This window comes from Rhinatrema bivittatum, chromosome 2, assembly GCF_901001135.1.
Source record: "Rhinatrema bivittatum chromosome 2, aRhiBiv1.1, whole genome shotgun sequence".
Classification (NCBI taxonomy): Eukaryota; Metazoa; Chordata; class Amphibia; order Gymnophiona; family Rhinatrematidae; genus Rhinatrema; species Rhinatrema bivittatum.
The window spans coordinates 268,967,660-268,991,612 of NC_042616.1; the positions used below are offsets into that span (position 1 = coordinate 268,967,660).

A 23,953-nucleotide genomic window follows, 5' to 3' on the forward strand; every position below is an offset into this window, starting at 1 on the left:
ATACAGTCTTTCACGAGACAAAATCCCATCTCTGCCTGTATACGGGCAAAAGAGAACACGCAAACACCGAAATAGTCTGAAGCAGAGACACCAATCTCCACAATTCTCTCACTCTACCTCTCGTGATTCTATGCCACGACGATCTGAGACTTCATCAAAAGGGTCTCGATCTAAGCACAGAAGAAGATCACCATCAAGGGAGACAACTCAGAGGCCACTAGGTCACATACATAGGCATAGACACCATTCACTTCATGAAACAGTGCCAAAAAAGACCTCAGAATGGGAAGTCAGTCCTTCCACCTCCAGAAGTCAGCGCCCTAGGGCATGTTCACATCAGTCACCCATATGCCTCACTTCTTCTCACGCTTCCATGTCTTCACGTAGTTCTTCTAAAGGACTAGAAGATACATCTCAACCACCGGCAGAACCATTACAGCATACTGGTAAAGCAGTCATGCCTCCTAAGACAAGGGAAGCTTTCTGGCAATTATCACAATCGCTAGCAGGATTCTATGAAACTCTAGAATCCTCGTACGAAATGACAAATCAACCACCAAAGGCCGCTAGTGAACCTAATGTTCAACCTTCACGGGAGCCATCGGCAGAACACCCCATATCACCAGTTCCAGACCAGTCTCTATCCCCAATTATAAAACAAGACATTCAAGGAGATTCTATGTCCTCACCTACATCTCCTTCATCCTCGACAGGATTACCATCGGATCCGCAAGAACAACCACAGGAACCATATTCCCTGCCAGAAGACCTCTCGTACACTCTATTTATTTTTGGAGAAACTAGGTACCATTTTGCATTTAGATGTACAGAAGGAATCCGATCCCAGATCAGAGACTTTAGGTCTTCTAAAAATTTTTTGATGTTCGGGAGAGCCCACTTCACTCCCACTGCAAGAGTTGCTACACAGTATTCTCCAAAAATCTTGGGAAACACCTCAATCTCTGTCAGCGGTCTCAAAAAAATCCGACATCAAGTTTCAGATGAAGAAAGATCCACCGTATGAGCTACCGCAACTACCTCATGAGTCCATAGTGGTAGAATCGGCGATGCAACATTTCAAAAAATCAAAAACTCACTCTACTTACTCACCGACCAAAGACAGTAGGTATTTGGATGGAAGGTGTACCAAAACGCGATGCTAACTGCTAGAATTATGCATCACCAATTTTATATGGTGCAATATTTATATGAATGCATTCAGGCGACGAAGGCTATGCTCTCCTCTATGGCGGATCAATCACCTCAAACGCTCTATGGAAGAGTGCTTCAGACACCTCCTTAGGTCAGTGTATGAAGGCCTAGAAACATCATCCAGAGCATCCGCAACAGCCATAGCGACTTGTCGAATGGTGTGGTTATATTCCAGTTCCATAAGAGAAGATTTGCACAAAAAACTGGCAAATATACCATGTACGGGAGATAACCTTTTTGGTACCAGGTTCCAAGAGACAGTGGGGAAACTAAAGGACGAAGCGCTAGCCGGACAATCTTTACAAGCACAACCAGCTTACGCGGTCTCACGACGTTACCACCTGTACAATCTGCAATCTTCTTACGGGTGCAGACCTTATAGGTCTTATCAATCTTTCTGTCCTCAACCATACCCGTCGTATCAACGAACACAACAGCAACAACAAGCCCCACTTCATCGTAGGGGTAAACCTCACAATCAGAGGCAGCAGACCCAACAGCCGGCAACTGCGATTAAACCAACACAGTCTTTTTAGACTTACAGCCACCACCACAATAAACGCCACTAGGAAGAATCCAGTCATGTCTAGCAGTGTGGGAACAGATTATTTCAGACCAATGGGTGCTAGAAATAATATGTCAAGGTTATCAACTTCAATTTACAACAAAACCACCATTACCCTACCTTCCCACACTAAAAATTCAGAGATCTCAGTTACAACTAGCGGAAGAGATTGTAAGCCTACACAATCAGCAGGCCATCAAACTACTATTCTGGAAACAACAAAACATGGGAGTTTACTCCCCATACTTCCTGATACCAAAGAAATCAGGTGGCCTACGCCCCATCCTGGACCTTCGGGAACTCAACAAATTCCTGACCAAAGAGAAATTCAAAATAGTATCCTTAAAGTCAATTCTTCCTCTAATGCAACCCAATGACTGGATGTGCTCCATCGACCTGAAGGATGCATACACTCACATTCCAATCCATCCATCCCCTTGGCGTTACCTATGTTTTCGGTACAAACATCAGCACTACCAGTACAAGGTACTCCCCTTTGGATTATCGGCTGCACCCAGGGTGTTCACCAAATGCATGGTAGTAGTGGTGGTGGCTCATTTCAGACAACAGGGTATGACAATCTTTCCATATCTGGACAATTGGCTCATAATAGCCTCGACTTGGGAGATATTGATCGATCATCTCCAAAGAATAATACAATGCTTACAAGTATTAGGACTAGTGATCAATTTTCAGAAATCACATCTGCAACCAACACAGCAGCTGCAGTTTATAGGAGCATATCTGGACACCACTTGGAGCAGAGCATACCTCCCATCGGACAGAAGGTTACAACTACGTCAGCTTCTGCATCACTTGAACAACACTCAAAGACCCTCAGCGAGACAAGTGTTAGTAGTCTTAGGTCACACGGCGGCAGCCAATTTCACAGTTCCCAATACCAGACTACATATGAGACGTCTGCAGTGGGGACTGAAACGTTAGTGGAGACAACACACACAACCATTAACACAGAAAATAAGACTAACGTCCGAGATGAGGAAGGACATAACATGGTGGCTTTTCCAATCCACCTCTCCAAGGGAGCACTGGTCCGTCTTCCCACGCACAACGCAGTTCTAACCACAGACGCATTGCGGAAGGGTTGGGGAGCGCATCTCGAAATTTACGAAACGCAAGGGGTATGGACACTAGCAGAACAAACCCTACAGATAAATTTGTTGGAACTCAAGAGTGATCCGAAGGGCTCTACAAGTTTTTCAAGACTACCTAAAGGGCCGCAGAGTCATGATCTACACGGACAATCAAATAGCGATGTTTTACATCAACAAACAAGGAGGGTCCGGTTCATGGTCCCTCTGCAAAGAGACATTGATTATCTTCCAACATGCTCATCAGCATTGTATACATCTGCAAGCCACTTACCTTCCGGGAGTGGCGAACACACGAGCGGACAGGTTAAGTCTAATCTTTCATCCTCACGAATTGGCACTCAATACAGACATAGCCCAAACCGTCTTCATGCAATGGGGAACACCTTCGATAGATCTCTTCGCAACAGAGATCAATGCTCAAGTTCCCAAATTCTGCTCGATAAGACCCAGCAAACTCTGGATAGCTCAAGATGCTTTCCTCATCCCTTGGACGACAGGCCTCCTATACGCCTTTCTTCCCATACCTCTGATAACAAGAACGATTCAAAAGTGCATAGCGGACAGGGATCAATTTATACTCATTGCCCCGGCCTGGCCGCGACAACCATGGTACAGTTTCCTTCTATGACTATCTCTAGAAGAACCAATACGTCTACCGAATCGTCCAGATCTCCTGCTTCAGGATCAGGGGACTCTTCTACAGCCGTTACATGCATCTCTCCACTTGACAGCGTGGAGGTTGAACGGCTCCTGTTAACAGAACGGGGAGTCTCTCAGTCTACATGATTCATTTTATTAGAATCCAGGAAACTCTCAACAAGGAAGAACTACATCTACAAATGGAAACGTTACTCAACTTGGTGCATATCCAATAACGTATCACCAATAGATTGTCCACCAGAAAAACTCATGGATTACCTTCATACACTGGACTAGCCACATCTTCCATTAGAGTTCATCTCAGTGCCATAGGCGCATACCATAGACCATTAAATGATACACCGATATCCAATCATCCGTTACTATCCTGTTTCATTAGAGGATTCTCTCATCTTCGTCCTCCAGTTCCATGGAATATCAACACAGTCCTGGAACAACTCATGCTTTCCCCCTTTGAACCTATGGAATCAGCACATATAAAGTACCTTACTTGGAAGGTAGTGTTTCTAATAGCAGTACCTTCGGCAAGACGAGTCAGCGAGCTACAAGCACTAGTCCATTATTCACCATACTTGCAATTTTTTCACAAAAAAGTGGTTCTCACAACTCACCCAGCCTTCTTACCAAAAGTAGTTTCGCAGTTCCATCTTAACCAAAGCATAGAACTACCAATCTTTTTTCCTAAACCTCATGCCGACGAGAGGGAAAAGTTACTCCATACGCTGGATTGTAAAAGCTTACTACAAAGAGAACAAAATTGGAATCCCGAGCTTCTCAACTATTTGTATCATTTGATCCAAAAGCACTGGGACTACCAGTGTCAAAACGTACCATTTCCAGCTGGATAGTACAATGCATTCAATTTTGCTATGACAAGCAGAAGTTACATCTGTCTTCTATACCCAAAGCTCACCAAGTGAGAGCACTAGCAACTTCATGGGCACACCTTCGAAATGTACAACCCATAGACATTTGTAAGGCAGCTACATGGTCATCACTTCATATCTTCACATCACACTACTGCCTTTTATCAGCAAGCGACCACGGATGCGAAGATAGGGCAAGCAATCCTGCAATCTCTATCCTCCTGTCCAAGGTGACTACCACACTTCTTCAGATCACATCCAGCTATATGTATCACAATTAACGTGATCGGGAGCTTGGGACTCCCATGACAGCATGGCTAATTCAGCCCTGCTATCAACGGGAAAAAGCAAGTTTGCTTACCGTAAACGGTGTTTCCATAGATAGCAGGATGAATTAGCTATGCTGACCCGCCCTCCTCCCTGGCAGTCACCACTTCTTCGAATCAACTACAGCTTGATCACAGACTGAGGAGAATCTGTTACTTTCCTGCGCTGGAACACATGCGCAGCCGCAGAGACAAAAAGCTAAACCACTGGTTAACAAAGCTCTGCCTCCTGGACCTGATTGGCAGATCATATGACAGCATGGCTAATTCATCTTGCTGTTTATGGTAAGCAAACTTGCTTTTTTGGAGGTTTCTATATCGCTCAAGAATATGGACCGGCTGTTTATACTCCACGGTGGGAGTAAACATGGTCAGCTGGTGTCATGGACTATGATAGCCCACGGGATTAAGAAGGTTATCATAACGCGTTTGTGGATGCTGAGCAGCCAGTGCCTAGTTAGGTTTGGGCTCATTCCACTAGGGCTCAGGTAGTGTCATGGGATAGAGATTAGATGATTGTCTCCCGTTGAGATTTGCTGAGCTGCGACATGGTCTTTCTTATACAACTTCCAGGCATTATCATCTGGATGTGTAAGCCTGGGAGGACGCAGCTTTTGCACGTGCGGTGTTGATTGGACTGTGGGCAGCCTCCCGCTCTTTTCAGGAATAGCTTTGGTAGATCCCACTGGTCTGGATTAACCTGTCTGAATGCTAAGAGAGGAGAAATTACTACTTGCCGAATAATTTCACTTTCTTTAATGAAGACTGGTTAATCCACCTTCCTGCCCTTGGCTGCTGGATAGTGGTGCTATTCTCCTGAGTGGCTGTGTTTCTGGGGATTACTGGTGTCTGATCCGGTCCCTAGATTAGTACACTCCTTGTCTGACCTCAGTGTTTTTTTCTATTCACTGATTGTTGAATGATTGTCTTAATGGTTATGATCATGTATTATTTAGTTGTCCACAGTTAGCTTTTGAAGAGAATACTGATGGGCTGATGTCCGTGCAGAGGTATATATACCATGAAGTCAGGTTTTCCCGTCGATAGCAGGGCTGAATTAGCATGCTGTCTGGGAGAACGTTGCGATCCCGAGTAGGCAGAGTTTCCTCAACTAATCACAGAGTTTTGACTCTGTGCATCTGCGTGGGAGTGTTCCCGTGCGGTTCCCTCACCTCTTCAGTTTCTTTTTTTCCGCGAGCTGTTCGCACGTGGAGTTTTTTCCTCTTGCTATTTTTTTTCCTCAAATTTTTTTCTCGTTTTTCTCAAATTTTTCTTCCCAGATGGCCCCGAAGCCTTTTGGGTTCAAATATTGCCAGTGTGGCAAAATTATGTCCATCACAGATGGACATAATTATTGCTATATCTGCTTAGGCCCTGACCACGACCAAGTGCCATGTCGGAACTGTGGAAGGATGTCTCCGCGAGCCCAGCGGAAGTGGGCAGCAAGGATGGAGAGGTTACGGACGGGCACTTCGGCCCCACCATCCTCCGTTCATTTCTCGCTGGGACCGGCAAAATCGGGCAAGGCCCACTCGAAACGGGCATCCTCGTTGGGACCAGCCGAATTCAGAGGAGTCATCCCCAGCACCAGGCCAGGGTCTCACACACCCTCAAGGGCATTCAGTAAAGCTGGGGATCCGGCAGTCGTCCTCCGATCAAAGGAAATGGGGAATGCATCATCTAAATCTGCGTCTTCAGCGCAATAAAAAGAAAGCACTACGCACGGCGCATCTACTACGCATGACCGTGCGCACGACACATCCTCGACGCATGGCCGACCACACGGCGCATCTACAGTGCAGAGACCATTGCGCGACGCACCTAAGATGCATGGTGCAAAAAGGATGCAGGTGGAGTCACCAGATCGCAATGTAACGGGCAAGCATCATCATAAATCACATCATTCACATTCATCAAAGCACATTGAAAAAGAGAAAACAGTAAAGAGACAGTCCTCTTGAGATTCACAAAAAATCTCTAGTATTAGCTCTGACGTGGATGTTGAAAATTTACCTGCTCCTGACTCTATCCTCAGGTCAGACTCCATTCAGTGAAAATTATTTGGCTAGTCTCTCATCTGTATCTAGAGTTAAGAGAGTTTCTCCTTCCTTACAGGTCCCGTTATCAAAACGTATTCGCCCGTCTCCAATTATTCCTCCTCAGGACCAACAAAAAGGAACATCACCTGAAGACATTTTGCTAGCGGCAATTCCAACAAAAGCCCCAAAACAAAGATTACACATTCCTCCACAGGGCACTCTTGCGGCATCTGCTATGACTAAACTCTCGGACATCCTAAGCTCTTTTTTTCCAAGAACTGGAATAAGCTCAACAAATACCACCACAGGACTCCCCTCACGGTTCACCTGCTTCACCTTTACGTGTTGAACCTTTGGAACCGGACATGGAACGTACACCAGTTCCACCACTTAGCCCAGGTTCTCCAGAATCAGTTCATTCTTTGAACTCTTCAACGGGAATGCCATCTGATCCTCCGGAAGACCTACCTAAACCCTTATTCTCCTCCAGAAGACTTGACTTATGTTTGGGTCTATCCAGCGGGAACTCGTACCTGGGTAAGTTCAGCTAACTTCCTGCTCTGAGCACTGCTGCATGGACCTATTAGTTTATAAATATAAATGAAGAAACATTTTGTTGGTATTCAGGGATTTCACAGTGCTAATCAGTGATTTCTCAGAGACTAGGAGTCCCTCAGGTCAAGGGAACTGTCTGCCCTCTATAGTTACTCCAGTGAGCCATAGCAAATGGTTTAGTCCATTCACTACCCTAAACTAGGTTCTCCTCTGGGAGGTGCTTAGACCTTAGAAAAGGGACTCAGAAAAGACAAAACAATAAATATAACAACTGAGGAATCCCTAAATAAGTCAAATGTTTATTTATTACCATAATCTGTGGTCAGAAGACCTCCTCACTGATTCAGATGCTGGTCGGCTACTCCAGCTCTACCTGATACAAAAACCTGAAAGAACTGTGAGGTTTGGTGCAGGACCCCGCTGATACCCAGCACTAACTTACCTGTCACTAATCATTCACACAAACAGTGCTAATAAATGAATGTTTGTTATTATATATAAGAAAAGTATTTAAGTTAACTCAAAAGGCTTGAAAAACTGAAAACAGAAAAAAGGAAAGAAAAGGAACAGTAACTGCTGGTACTTAACAGTTTGTCTGCAGAGTGAAATGCTGCTTCCTTCCCAATCAGATATGGGGGCCCTGTGCAACCTTTTCCTGTCAACCCACAGCTGTACTTCCCAGCTGAAACAGGTCTCTCTTTCTGCTAATTCCAACTGTCATTCTCTCAGCCTGTTCTATCACCCTAACAGATCTTCAGCAGCAGTGCAATGTCTGCTGAACGAGCATCTCTCTGTGTGTTACAGTCTCTCTCTCTCAGAACCTTAGCAGCAGGGTGAAGACATCGGTCCTGGGATTAATCCCCTCAGCTTCAACTCCTGGTGCCAGTGGAACACTGCGCTCTTATACTGCCACCTGCTGACCGGCTGAAGATCATCTGAATAAAAAAACCTCTCAATATACCAGGCAAATGACAATTAAAACTCCTACTCATCACCAAGAATAATTATCCAAGTGCGTGGCTCGACTTTTGTGCTGTAACGGAGGGACATTTGAAATTCTGCTGACTACGCCCCTCCAGCTCTGCCTCAGCTCCATCCCTGAAACACCGCTGGCTGTAAAAGACTAGGGATTAGAGCAGTGGGCTGGAAGCCAGGGTTTAAATCCCACTGTCACCACTTCTTGTGGCTTCAGGTCAGATTGTGAGCCCACTATGAATAGAGAAATAACTACAGTACCTGAATGTCATCCACTTTGAAGTGCTGAAAGTTGGAATATAAATTAAAAAACTCAGGCTCTTGATTGATTTTACCCCATGTAACCTCTACAGTACCCGGGGGAAGAGTTAGGTCGGCCATCATAAATGTAGATAGCTGGGTGGCTGGTGGACATGAGGACTGCCAGGTAACTTGCCTGCCTGGTGCGAAGGTGGCACACCTCACGCGTCACCCAGATAGGATTATAGACAGTGCTGGGGAGGAGCTGGCTGCCGTGGTACATATGGGCACCAATGACATAAGAAAATGTGGTAGAGATGTTCTGGAAGCCAAATTTAGGATTTCAAGTAGAAAGCTGAAATCTGGAGCCTCAAGGGTGGCATTCTCTGAAATGCTGCCCATTCCAGGTGCAGGTCCTCAGAGGCAGGCAGAGCTCTGGGGTCTCAATTCATGGATAAGATGATGATGTAGGGAGCAGGGATTCAGTTTTGTAAGAAACTGGGAAACCAGAATGAAATCAGGCTGCTGGCACTAACTTTTAAAAAGGAGAGAGAGCAGCTTTTAAATGGTTCAGAGGAATGTATCTTTGAAGGATACTAATGAAATAGGAGAGTTAGGGCATCCCAACAGAGAGGTTCCAATAAAAGCATACGTAGTCCATGTGCCTGTAAGTAAAGAATTCAAATTATCCCTATCAACTGAAAGCAGGTTGTTAATACAGAGAAAAAACACACTTTGAAATGTCTGTATGCCATTGCCAGAAATCTAAGAAGTAAGATGGGAGAGTTGGTGTATAGCAGTGAATGATGAGGTAGACATAATTGGCATCACAGAGACTTGATGGAAGGAGGATAACCAACGGGACAGTGCTATATCAGGATACAAATTATATCGCAATGATAGGGAGGATCAACTTGGAGGGTGTGGCACTTTATGTCCAGGAGGCTATAGAGTCCAACAGTATAAAGATCATACAAGAGACTAAATGCTTAGTAGAATTTATATGGGTTGAATTTGCATGTGTGTTGGGTAAGAGTACAGTGAAAGGCGTATACTACCGTCCACGTGGCCAAAATGCTAAGAGAAATCAGGGAAGCTAACCAATTTGGCAGTGCAGTAATGGAGATTTCAATTACCCCAATATTGATTGGGTAAATGTAACATCAGGACTTGTTAGAGACAAAGTTCCTGGATGGAATAAACAACTGCTTCATGGAGCAATTGGTTCAGGAACCAACCAACGATAGAGGGAGCAATTTTAGATTTAATTATTAGTTGAACGCAAGATTTAGTGAGAGAGGTAACAGTGGTGGGGCCACTTGGCAATGGTGATCATAAAGTGATAAAATTTGAACTAATGACTGGAAGGGGACTATGTAAATCTACAGCTCTAACACTAAATTTTCAAAAGGGAAACTTTTGATAAAGTGAGGAAAATATAAAAAAGCTGAAAGGTGCAGCTGCAGAGGATTAAAAGTGTACAACAGGTGTGGACATTGTTTAAAAATACAATCTTATGGCGGCCCCAATTACTCTGCTTGAAATTCAGGCGGCTATCAAGTTGTTACCAGAGGGTAAATGTCCTGGCCCCTACTGGTGGTGGGGGGAATTCCCTGGGCACTATGGCTGATGCTATGATCATTGTCATTCATAAAAAGGTCACCCCTAGTATGCCTTACTGGCACTCACAAATTCAGGTTATTGCTGATCTGGAACAGCTACGGTACAGTCTTAAGGGTGAGCATGCTAAATTTACCAGTACTTGGGGGCCATATCTTGATTATTTGAATGATACTTAACCCCAAGTGGCACCACAAATTAGCTTATGTTTTTATTTCCACTTCTATTGTCCCTTAGTCATTTGCTCCCCTATGTACTCTCTTTTGCCATGTACCTCACTGCAATATTAGTTATTGCTTCTATGTACTTTTCTCTGTTTGGGAAAAATATAAATAAAGAGTTTTAACAATACAATTTTAGATGCTCAGTCTAGATGTTTTCCATCCATTAAAAAAAGGTGGAAGAAAGGCAAAACGATTACCAGCATGGTTAAAAGGTGAGCTGAAAGAGGCTATTTTAGCCAAAAAAAAATCCTTCAAAAATTGGAAGAAGGATCCATCTGAAGAAAATAGGAAAAAGCATAAGCAATGTCAAGTTAAGTGTAAAACACTGATAAAGCAGGCTAAGAGAGAATTTGAAATGGCTTTGGCCGTAGAGGCAAAAAGTTATAAAGGGTTAAAGGGGCTCTTAGGGAAGTTAAGGCCATTGCAGAAAGACTAAATTAATTCTTTACTTCTATGTTTACTAATGGTGATGCTGAGGAGATACCAGTTCCAGAGATGGTTTTCAAGGGTGATAAGTCATATGAACTGAACCAAATCACGGTGAACCTAGAAGTTGAAGTAGGCCTGATTGACAAACTGAAGAGTAGTAAATCACCTGGACTGGATGGTATACACCCCATGGTTCTGAAGGAACTAAAAAATGAAATTTCAAATCCTATTAGGTAAAATTTGTAACCTATCATTAAAATCATCCATTGTACCTGAAGACTGGAGGGTGGCTAATGTAACCCCAATATTTAAAAAGGGCTCCAGGGGCGATCCAGGAAACCATAGACCAGTGAAGCCTGACATCAGTGCCAAGAAAAATAGTGGAAAGTATTCTAAAGATCAAAATCACAGAATATATATATAAAGATATGGTTTAATGGAACAAAGTCAGCATGGCTTTACCCAAGGGAAGTCTTGCCTCACAAATCTTTTTTTTGAAGGGGTTAATAAACATGTGGATAAAGGTGAACCAGTAGATGTAGTGTATTTGGATTTTCAGAAGGCGCTTGACAAAGTCCCTCATGAGAGGCTTCTACGAAAACTAAAAAGTCATGGGATAGGAGGTGATGTCCTTTCGTGGATTACAAACTGGTTAAAAGACAGGAAACAGAGTAGGATTAAATGGTCAATTTTCTCAGTGGAAAGCAAATGTTGCTTACCAGTAACAGGTGTTCTCACAGGACAGCAGGATGTTAGTCCTCACATATGGGTGACATCAGGATGGAGCCCAATCACGGAAAACTTCTGTCAAAGTTTCTAGAACTTTGGCCCCTACTGGGCATGCCCAGCATGGCACTAACCCTGCAGCCAGCAGGAGTCCCCCTTCAGTCTTATTTAAAAGCTACAGGCAGTGCCGAAAAATAAAACAAAACAGTTACAAACCCAACACCAAGGGGCGGTGGGTGGGTTTTGTGAGAACTAACATCCTGCTGTCCTGTGAGAACAGCTGTTACAGGTAAGCAACATTTGCTTTCTCACAGGACAAGCAGGATGCTAGACCTCACATATGGGTGAGAACCGAGCTGAGGATGTCCGAACCTGCACCATCATCATCATTATCATCATGTAGAAGGTAAGCCCATCTCTGTACAGCCTTTAGTTGTATGCTTCTTGCAGGCTCTGCTTCATTTGAAGTTTCCTTTAAGACCACCTTCTGTGTCATGGGAGCTTAATATTGTCTTAGCTCAAGTGATGAAAGCTGCTTTTGAGCCACTGCGCTCTTGTGACCTGAAGTACCTGACCTGGAAGGTCGTACTTTTGGTAATAGTCACTTCAGCATGCAGAGACAGTGAGCTTCAGCCTTAGTGACTTATCCACCTTACACAAAAAATTTTTTCACGATAGCGAGGTGTTGTGTACACATCTTAATTTTCTGCCTAAGGTGGTGTCGAACTTCCAGCTTAACCAGTCAATCATCCTTCCAATACATTTTCCCAGGCCTCATGCTCACCAAGGTGAACAAGCCCTGCACAGTTTGACTGCAAAAGAGCCTTAGTCTTCTGTCTGGAGTGGAAAGAAACCCATCAAAGTCCACCCAGCTTATTGTTTCATTTGATCAGGGCAAGCTGGGATTTGGTATTGCCAAACAGATAAATAGCAGATTGCATCTCTTTCTGTTATGCCTAGGAGGGATTGAATCTTGTGGGTCATGTGAAGGCTCATTCTGTCTGAGCCATGGCAGCATTGATGAAGGCTCATTCTTTCTGAGCCATGGCAGCATTGGTGGCTTTCTTGCTATCTGTCCTTGTGGAGGAAATCTGCAAGGCTGTGACGTGGAACTCCAACCACTCATTCACACTGTTTGGGCAGGTATGGTCAATGGAACTCGTCTGAGGTGTAGAGCCCAACTCTGTTCCCACCTAGGGCCCATTCTTTTGGTTAAGGATGCCCTCCCTCATTGGATAGAAATAAATAAACAAGCCCTGTTGCCAACAAAAATATGGTTATTGTTGTGCCTATTGGCAGTGGTTTGTTGTGTCCTTGTTTGATTGGGGGTTGTCTGTAGTTAGGGGTTCATCCATGTGTGAGGACTGCCATCCTGCTTGTCCTCAGAGAAAGCAGAGTTGCTTATCTGTAACAGGTGTTTTCCGAGGACAGCAGGATGGCAGTCCTCATGAGGTCCACCCACTTCACTGTGGAGCTGGGTCTCCACTTCATTTCTTTTGTTTTTGCTAAGTTAGTTGACTGAAGGGACCCCATGTGATTGCTTGGCATAATGCATGCATGGCAAGCTTCAGTAAGGCTGTCAGAGTTCTAGAAACTTTGACATAAGTTTTTCGTGCTGGGCTTTATGCCTAAGGACAACAGATTGTCATTCTGTTGTCCTCAGAGAACACCTGTTACAGATAAGCAATTCTGTTTTACAATATACAAATTTCCAAACCCAGCACTTAACTTTGGTCAGGAATCAATGTCCTGGATGATATGTTTATTTATAAAGAAAGGAATCAGTTTGCATAGCAGGAGAAAGCAATAGAAGATAAAATGTAATGCTTGCTGACTCGTGCTGACTGGAGATGATCACATGGGGGTGGGGGAGGAGAGAGATTAAGACTACTGCCTGTGGTGGCAGCAGTGATGCTTCTGGCTGAAAAGGGTATTCTATCTGCAGGTGGCAAAAATTCTGCAGGACACCCACGGGACACAGATTGGGATCCTCTAGTTCAGTGGTTCTCAACCTTTTCGCAGTCATGACACACCTGACACACAATGCTCATGTGCGTGACACATTGCACACTACATTTAACAGCTATACTAAAAAAAACCCCCCTAAAAACCTAATTGCTTATAAAATATAATTATTAAATGTTTTTTTTTCACAAAAATTGTAACCTTTGGTTGCTGCATCAGTGAGAAATCTGGGACTGATATGCATATGCAGCACACACTTTTTCGATACAGACAAACTCATATGCATTTCACTGTCAACCTCAGAAAGTTCTGACCTATTCTGGAGTTGATACAGAGCAGAGTTAGGAAATTTTCCCTTTCAACTCAACATACAAAAAATATATTCAAATTCTGTTATCCCCTCAGTGATAGTACTTCAAAATCCTTTTGCTGCCAGCCACTTTGTGAAATAACATGAAAACCTGCTAAAAAGACTTTTAGAAATTACATAGCATACTCGCCATACCATAAGAGTACTAACACCCAGGACTTGAAAGGCAACAACCTGACCTATGAAAAAGCAAGTCTGCAAATATGGAACACAGTACACTATTGGAAAAACAAAGAAAGCCAGTCTACTCTAGATTCCTACACAGAATTTACAACCTAGTTAGTTAGTTAGTTAGTTAGTTAGTTATGCAACTTTATATACCGACTTTCAAGTACATGTCAAGCCGGTTTACAATTGGCGAAATTGCAGTAGCAAAATCAGTAATAATTGTAATAAAACTTATCTAATTTTACAGTCATTCAATAAATTATACTTAAAATTTAAACGATAAAATACTAACTCAGTCTCATTATAAACTAAATCTAAAATAAAATATAAACCTCGCATACCACCAGAACACTAACCCCACCCTCTCAACTCCCTAAACCACCAGAAAATAAACAGAAAACCTCCTTCCTCACATAACCTACTTAAGTTAATTAATATGACTAAAAGCCTGCTGGAATAGCCAAGTCTTAATCTGCTTCTTGAAGTTAGAGAAGTTGTCCTCTAGGCGAATGTCAGCTGGGAGAGAATTCCACAGCTTGGGGCCAGCCAGGGAGAGAGACCTCTCACTGACTGAACCCAAGCGCACCAGTTTGGGAGATGGAATTGTTAATAATGCTTGTCCTGCTGATCTCAAATTCCTAGATGGTATTTGCAGACGTAATGAGGCATTCAACCAATCCGAATTGGAACTATAAATAGCTTTATGGATAAGTGTAAAACACTTATACTGAATACGATATTGTACCGGAAGCCAATGTAGCTTCATCAGCACAGGTGAAATATGGTCACATCTATTTGAATTAGTCAAAAGACGGGCCGCAGCATTCTGCAATAGCTGCAATGGGCGGATGGTAGATAGTGGAACTCCCAAAAGCAACGCATTGCAGCAGTCCAATTTTGGCAAAATTAAAGCCTGCAATACAATTCTGAAATCATCAGTATGCAGCAAAGGCTTCAGTTTTCTTAGTATTCTTAGTTAGCAGAATCCCTCACCTCTGTCAAACCTGCAGAATGCAGACTGACTCTTATCTAATATAGAATAAAAGTCCATAAATTATAAAATTGCATACAGATTAAAACTGAAACTCCAAGGGGGGGAGGGGGGAGTGAGAGGTACAGTGGGATAGAGGGACAGGATACAGCATTCTGGATTGGATTGGTGGTGGCAATGATTGCCAGGTTTGAGGGAAAAGCAGCAACAGGGAGCAGTGATGAGGAATTTTAAGTACCAGCTCCTTACTCTGCACTATCCTCAAGCAGCAAGCACATGTGGCTGTTCTAGAAAGCACAGGCTATGTAAAACTTTTGGTGATACACCTTCCACCCCTTGGTGACATGGTGTGTCCGGACAGGGTGGTTGAGAACTGCTCTAGTTTAATGCAAGAAGCAGCCATTATACTTTATGGAGCTTATGACCAACCTGATGTGCTGTAAAATACTGTGAATCATTTGATTCTTTAGTTAAAATGCACTGTGATGCTGACAATTTCCACAGAAGTTAGTTTTCTAGTTCTTTATTTATATGGAGATAAGCAGGAAAAATTAGAAAATGAAAATATGAATTCTGAAATCTGTGTTTTTCTTCCAATGACAGACATTATGGCAAGCAAGAAGAAAGATATTCAGTTACAGGTATATATGTTTTAATACTTGAATAGTGTAACACTGATATTTAGAGAGAATGTTGGCGCATACATTTTCTGCGTATATAAGTTGTATATTTTTCATTGTAGACAGTAATAAACAATCAAGATGAATGGAATGAAATGCTGAAGTCTGATGGCCTGACAGGTAGCATTATTTTCTAAATGGTCTTCCGTGGTAAATACTGTATATATGTTTCATTTATTTTTTAGAATCGTCTGTATATCTTTTAATAGAAAATGTCTTCTGAGTTCTGCTCAATATTTCAAAATTACAAAGATGAAAATAATCAGTCCTTCATCAGATTAAATATTTTATTGAGATTCTCCTCTTTAATATGCCTGAGCCTTTGATTCAGTTAGTTCATGTAGGGGTCCATATTTGGCCGCTGAGTGGCTAGATAGGTTAGCCAGATACACCCATCCAGCTAACTTAACAGGAATATTCAGTAGCGTGGCAGCAACCACTGTGTATACCTGGTTATCTTAAAAGTTAGTCGGATAGGTTTAACCAGCTAACTTTAGACCTAACTGGCTAATTCCACTCCACTCCTCCTTGGCAAGCCCTACCGCCCGCCACAGGAATGCCCCCAACATATCCAGCTAGAATTTAGCTGGATATGTTGCTGAACATCACGGCTAAGCCGTTTATATGGATAATTTTTCAGTTATCAGTCTAAATGGCTTTTGAATATCTACCTCGTAATCTTTAATGACATCATGGCCAATATTACCCCGATATTTAAAAAGGGCTCCAGGGCAGATCCAGGAAACTATGGACCGGTGAGCCTGACTTTAGTGCTGGGAAAAATCGTGGAAAATGTTATAAAGAATAAAATCACAGAATATTTAGATAGACATAGTTTAATGGGACACAGCAAGCATAGATTTACCCAAGGGGAAGTCTTTCATCACAAATCTCTTACATTTTTTTGAAAGGGTGAATAAACATGTGGACAAAGGTGAATGAGTAGATGTGGTGTATTTGGATTTTCAGAAGGTGTTCGATAAAGTCCCTCATGAGAGGCATCTAAGAAAACTAAAAAGTCATGGGATAGGAGGCAATGTCCTTTTGTGGATTATAAACTGGTTAAAAGACAGGAAACAGAGAAGGATGAAATCGTTTGTTTTCACAATGGAAAAAGGTAAACTGTATTATCCCAGGACAAGCAGGATGATAGTCCTCAAATATGGGTGACATCATCAGATGGATTCCTGGTACAGAAAACTTCTGTCAAAAGTTTCTAGAAACTTTTGGCTGGCACTCTGAGCCAGCCAAAAGGTTGGCATATCTCCCTTGTACTGGAGAGAATCTCTTTGGAGAAAAGATTCAGGCTACCTTCTCTCAGTTAAAGGATTATCACAAGACACTCCGCCAACTCTCCAAACTACCATCAGATCAGCCATCCTCCCTAAGAAAATCAACTAGAAGGGACACCAGGAGACCCTTCTACAGACCTAGAAGTTATTACCGACCTGCTTCTTCAACACGGCCATACCGTCCACCACAAAGGGGACGTGCATGCCAGCCAAAACAACAAAAAACCCAACCACTACCACAAACTGGTCCAGCAGTGGGTTTTTGAAGTCCATCAAGGAAACAGAGGTCTTTCCATCAACCTTATGCCCCACTTCCCAGTAGGAGGTCGACTCCATCATTTCAAACACCAATGGAGCCTCATCACAAAAGACCAATGGGTGTTAGCCATACTAAATTGGGGATACCGTCTAAAGTTCAAAACAATACCCCCACATTTCCACCTATTCCACTTTGGACAAGCATGGCCATCACACCTCAACTCCAAGTAGAACTCTCTACTTTACTGACTGCCAGGGTTATCAAACCAGTTCCCTGGTCTCAACAAGGAGAAAAGGGTTCTATTTCCGCTATTTCCTAATTCCAAAGAAAACAGGCGGCCTACGCCCTATCTTAGACCTCCGCAATCTCAACAAATTTCTTCACAAAGAAAAATTTCGGATGGTATCTCTGGGAACCATCCTTCCTTTGCTTCAACGGGGAGATTGGCTCTGTTCTCTAGATCTTCAAGACGCTTATGCATACATACCAATTTCCACACAACATTGCAAGTATCTACGATTTGTCGTGGGAAGAAATCATTACCAGTACAGTACAGAGTCCTACCATTCGGACTTGCCTCTATTCCTCGAGTATTCACAAAATGTCTAGCAGTGGTTGCTGCACATCTAAGAAAAAACAACAATCATGTTTTCCATACCTAGATGATTGGATAATCAGGAGTCCATCTAGGCAGGGAGCTCTGTCTGTCTGCTTTAAAAAGCAAAATATCACTATTGCACTCCCTGGGATTTCTCATCAACTATCCAAAATCCTACATAGACCCGTCTCAACTACTCACATTCATTGTAGCAGACCTTGACACCTCAGTGGCGAAAGCTTTTCTTCCAAAGGACCGTGCCAACAATCTAGCACGCTTGGCGAACTCTATAATTCAACACCAGTTCGCATCTGCCCATCAACTTCTGGTGCTACTAGGACACATGGCCTCGACAGTACATGTTACACCTATGGCGAAGTTAGCCATGAGAAGAACTCAATGGACTTTGAAATCTCAATGGCTACAAACTTTCCAACCGCTGTCGTACACAGTTCAAATCACCCACCAATTATGCCTATTGCTCAACTGGTAGACAAATCAAACAGCATTGAAATCTGGTCTCCCATTCCAACAGGCAAATCCGCAAGTCATCCTGACCACAGATGCCTCCAACCTGGGATTGGGAGCTCACGTCAACACCTTCAAACTCAAGGGACGTGGACTACGCTCGAACAGCAGTATCAGATAAACTTCTTGGAACTTCAAGCGATGCGATATGCCCTTTATGCCTTCAAAGACTGCCTCTCAAACAAGACTGTGCTGATATAAACGGACAACACAGTAGCAATGTGGTACATAAACAAACAGGGAGGCACAGGCTCTTATCTGCTCTGCCAGGAAGCTGTGCAGATTTGGGCTTGGGTTCTAGAGCATGCCATACATCTCCGAGCAATTTATCTGGCGGGCATACAAAACATCCTAGCGGATGATCTCAGTCGACATTTCCATCGCCACGAATGGTCTCTGGATCCACATGTAGCGAGCAAAATCTTTCAATGCTGGAGTCGCCCAACCATAGACCTCTTTGCGTTCAAACTGAACCACAAAGTGGAAAGGTTCTGTTCCCTCCACGGCCATCAACAAGCATTCCCCAGGGATGCCTTTGCTCGCTCCTGGAACACAGGACTTCTATATGTGTATCCTCCAATCCCGCTCATAGCAAAACTCTCGTGAAGCTACAAGAGGACAGAGGAACAATGATCCTCCTAGCCCCGTACTGGCCTCGACAAGTATGGTTTCTTATACTCCTCGACCTTTTCGATCAGAAAGCCAATTCGCCTGGGCACAGCGCCCACTCATAACTCAGAATCAAGGCAAGTTGCGTCATCGCAACCTGACAACTCTTGCCCTGACAGCTTGGATGTTGAAAGCTTAATTCTGCAACCACTTAATCTTGCAAAACAAGTATCTAACATTCTCGTAGCTTCATGAAAGTCTTCCACACGTAAATCTTACCACTTTAAGTGGACGAGATTTACCAAGTGGTGCACACAAAAAGGTTTTGACCCTTTCTCTTGCCCCACTCCTTCTTTATTAGATTACTTATGCCATCTTTCGGATTCTGGTCTACAGACATCCTCGGTAAGGGTACACACCCTAAGTGTCATAGCGGCATACCACAAGGGCATAGGGGATGCGCCAATAACAGCGCAACGCCTAGTAAGTCTGTTTATGAGGGGCTTACTTCACCTTAAGCCTCCCATTCGACCACCGGTCACTGAATGGGACCTAAATATAGTACTGACGAGACTCATGCGGTCACCGTTTGAGCCTCTACATTCCTGTGATGAAAAATTTCTTACATGGAAAGTATTTTTCTTAGTAGCCATTACATCAGCTAGGAGAGTCAGTGAGTTACAAGCTCTCGTCACATACTCACCCTACACAAGGTTCCTGCATGACAGAGTAGTTCTTCACACTCACCCCAAATTCCTACCAAAAGTGGTAACAGATTTTCACATCAATCAGTCAATAGTCTTGTTTACTTTCTTTCCAAGACCTCACTCTCATCAGGGAGAGAGAGTCTTACACACCTTAGACTGTAAAAGTGCGCTAGCTTTTTACCTGAACCGCACGGCGGTCCATAGGAAATCCACCCATCTCTTTGTTTCTTTTCACAAAAATAAACCAGCGGTAGGAAAACAGACTCTCTCCAACTGGCTAGCAGACTGTATCGAATTCTGTTACGAAAAAGCAAACATTCCTCTCCGGGGGCAAGTAAAAGCACGTTCAGTAAGGGCTATGACATCAGTAGCACACTATCGTTCAGTGCCCATTCTTGACATATGTAAAGCTGCAACATGGAGTTCCCTTCACACCTTTGCAGCTCATTATTGTTTGGACAAAGAAGGACGACAAGATTCAGCCTTTGGACAATCTGTCTTAAAGAACTTATTTCCAGTATAACACCAACTCCTTCTACATCCATCCTGCTATGATTTCAGGCTGCCTCATTTTTTCCAGCAGTACACCAGTTGTTGTGCTTGTTGCACAAGTTCTATGCTATTGGTATAATATAAGAATGACTCAGCCTGTAGCTTGCTAATCACCCAAATATGAGGACTATCATCCTGTTTGTCCTGGGATAAAGCAAAATTGCTTACCTTGTAATAGGTGTTATCCCAGGACAGTAGGATGTAGTCCTCACAGAACCCACCCGCCACCCCGTGAAGTTGGGTCCAATACGTTTTAATATTTTATTTTTTTAGCTCACACATACTGCTACAAACGAGACTGAAGGGAGACCCCTGTGGCTGAGAATATCATGGCATGCTGGGCATGCTCAGTAGGCTCAGAGTGCCAGCCAAACGTTTCTAGAAACTTTTGACAGAAGTTTTCCGTTCCAGGGCTCCATCTGATGATGTCACCCATATGTGAGGACTACATTCTGTGGTCCTGGAGTAACACCTATTACAAGGTAAGCAATTTTGCTGAGTGCCTCAGGGATCTTTACTTGGACCGGTGCGTTTTAATATATTTATAAATGATCTGGAAAGGGGTATGACGAGTGAGGTGATCAAATTTGCGGATGACACAAAATTATGCAGAGTAGTTAAATCTCAAGCAGATTGTGATAAACTACAGGAGGACCTTGTGAGACAAAGATTGGGCATCCAAATGGCAGATGACATTTAATGTGGACAAGTGCAAGGTGATACATATAGGGAAAAATAACCCATGCTATAGATACATGATGTTAGGTTCCATATTAGGAGTTACCACCCAGGAAAGAGATCTCTGTGTCATAGTGGATAATATATTGAAATTGTAAGCTCAGTGTGTTTTGTCAAGAGCTCAGTGTACAGTTGTCAAAAGAGCAAACAGAATGTTAGGAATTAGGAAGGAAATGGCGAATAAAGCAGTGGATGTCATAATGGCTCTATATTGCTCCATGTGAGACCGCACCTTGAACACTGTGTGCAAATCTGGACAGCACATCTCAAAGATGTAGTTGTACTGGAGAAACTACAGAGAAGGGTTACCAAAATGATAAAGGGGGTGGAATTTATTTATTTTATTTAGACTTTTTTTTTATACCGAAGTATAGCGAGTTGCCTTCACTCCGGTTTACAGATTAAACAACTTAATACATAAAATGCATTCATTAGATAAATATTAACGTTAATACATTAAACAACTAATACATTTCAGAGCAACAGTGTATGAACAGGTATAATGGAATACAACCTAAGTCGGTCTATTTGTGAGAGGTCATGAAAGGTTAGCAATTTAAAGATAAAAACTTAGATGGCAGCTGTACGCATGAGGTGAGTTAAAGATATAATTTCACAAGTGATATGAGTTGGAGGGACTGAAGGGTATTTGGGAAATAGGGTGGGAAAGATAGATAAAATCAGATATGACATAGAAATGGTGAGATAAGACAAGAGGGTGGGAAGGAAGATAGATTTCATAGGGCTGGGAGGGGTCATGTGTTATTAGATTACCCAATGCCTTCTGAGAATGTTTGTCTAAATAACCAAGTTTTAAGTTCTTTTTTTGAAAGATTTGATGTCATTGATGGAGCTTAGGTAGTCTGGTAAAAAGAGTTTCATGTTTTTGGGCCTGCAATAGAGAAGGCTCTATTCCTGGTGTTGGATAGTTTAGCGGAAGGCAGGGAGGGTATGACTAGCTTCAGTTTGTTGGTGTTTCTTGTCGTTCGAGGTGTTTTGTACAGTTGACTCGTGATTTAGGGCAGTGTTGTCAGCTTTGTGGATTTCATTGTGTAATATGGTTAAAGACTTGTACTTGATTCTTTCTTCTATCGGTAGCCAGTGAAGACTCTTCAGGACCGGAGTGATGTGATCAAATTTCTTCTTGCCAGTAAGAACTCTGGCTGCAGCATTTTGTAGTAATTGGAGAGGTTTTAAAGTGGATCTGGGAATGCCAATGAGAAGCGAGTTGCAGTAATCGAGACTTGAAAAAATGAGTGATTGCAGGACGGTTCTGAAATCCTGTAGGTGTAAAAGCGGTTTAAGGTGTTGAGAATATGGAGTTTGTGGAAGCCTTCTTTTGTTTTCATTGCGAAGCTCTTTTTGAGGTTCAGATCGTTGTCTATCCAGATACCGAGGTCTTTTACAAAATTCTTCAGTTGGATGTTATTGTTATCTATTTGTATGAAAGGCATTGGGGGAAAACTCGGAAATAAGATAAGGGCAGAGAGCATCTACTGGCCTAGGCGGCTACTGTTATCTGGGAATATCGTATGCTATCTTGTTGTAGTTCTCCCATTGTGAGGGATTGATTTTTGTCAAGTTATGTTTTCACTTGGCTGGTTGGTTGTGTTTCTGCCAATAAAAATTATTCTGAGAAAAAGAAAGGCATTGGGGTTATTAGATCTAAGTTGTTTCTTTTGATGAGGATGCATTCTGTTTTGCTCAAATTCAGGCATAACTTTAGTTGGTTCAGTAAGTTTTTAATAGAGATGAGGTGGTTTGCTGTAAGGCTGATTGCATCTTCAATAGTGGAGGTTATTGGGATGAGTAGTTGAATATCATCTGTATACAGAAAGAATGTAATGCCTAGTTTTGAGAGATGCTGACAGAGAGGGAGTAGGTATATGTTAAAGAGGGTGGCTGAGAGGGCAGACCCTTGTGGTACCCCGGTTTCAAGGGGGCAGGGGTCAGAGGAGTTATTATTAAGGGTGATTTTGAAGCATCTGGCAGTTAAGAATGAAGTGAACCAGGTCAGAGTTTTGCCTCATAGACTTATGCTGGCAAGTCTTGATATAAATTATTTTGGGATCTACGGTGTCGAAGGCCGCTGAGAGATCTAGTAGGATTAATAAGTGGTTTAATTTATTGTCAAATCCTCTTATAATTTTATTCGATAAATTGAGGCAGCAGGGTTTCTGTGCTGTGGTTCTTTCTGAAACCATGTTGTGAGGGGTGAAGAATATTTTGGCTTTCTAAGTGATCATTGAGTTGTTTCAATGCAGCTTTCTCAGTCATCTTGGCAAGTAAAGGAAGGTTAGAGATAGGACGGTAATTATTCAGATCTTTTGGGTCCAGGTTCTTTTTTTTCAATATTGGTGTGATTGTTGCCGTTTTTAGGTTGGCTGGTAGTTGACCCTCTTCAAGAGATTTGTTGATTATGACTGCAAGAGTTGAGGCAATAATATGTGCCATTTCCTTTAACACATGAGTTGGGATAGTATCTAGATCATGCCGAGCTTGGTTAATTTTTTGTAGCATCTTTTCTGTTTCTGTGTTTGAGATTGGTTCGAAAATTGACCTTGGTGTTATATTAGATGGGTCATATGATATTTCAGCAGATGAAGGGTTGTTGAAAGTGTTAGTTATTTTGTTAATTTTGTTCTTAAAGAACATGGCAAGGTCTTGACTTAGGTTATTTGCTTCGGCAGTGGGGGGTGTGTTTGTTCTCGTCTATGAGGTTTTTTACTATGTTGAAGAGGGAGTTGGATTTATTTGTTGAGTTTTTTATCCCAGGACAAGCAGGATGCTAGTCCTCACATATGGGTGACATCGGTAATGGAGCCCTATGTACGGAAAAACTTCTTTAAAAGTTTCCATGGCACCAGAGTGCCTACTGAGCATGCCCAGCATGCCATGATATTCCCTGCCACAGGGGTCTCCCTTCAGTCTTCTTTTTTCCGCG

At 42.8% G+C, this 23,953-nt stretch overlaps 1 protein-coding gene across 5 annotated transcripts in view; it reads left to right on the forward strand.

Annotated features, from left to right (window-relative positions):
* Window positions 1-23,953, forward strand: part of LOC115084531 (thioredoxin domain-containing protein 3-like) — a 310,312-nt gene that overhangs the window by 25,961 nt on the left and 260,398 nt on the right. For all 5 annotated transcript variants that reach the window (XM_029589514.1, XM_029589512.1, XM_029589511.1 and 2 more), the window contains exons 2-3: window positions 15,650-15,687; window positions 15,789-15,846. In XM_029589514.1, coding sequence (XP_029445374.1) covers window positions 15,655-15,687; window positions 15,789-15,846 — 91 coding nt within the window. In that variant the 5' untranslated portion in view covers window positions 15,650-15,654. The remainder of the gene's footprint in view (window positions 1-15,649; window positions 15,688-15,788; window positions 15,847-23,953) is intronic.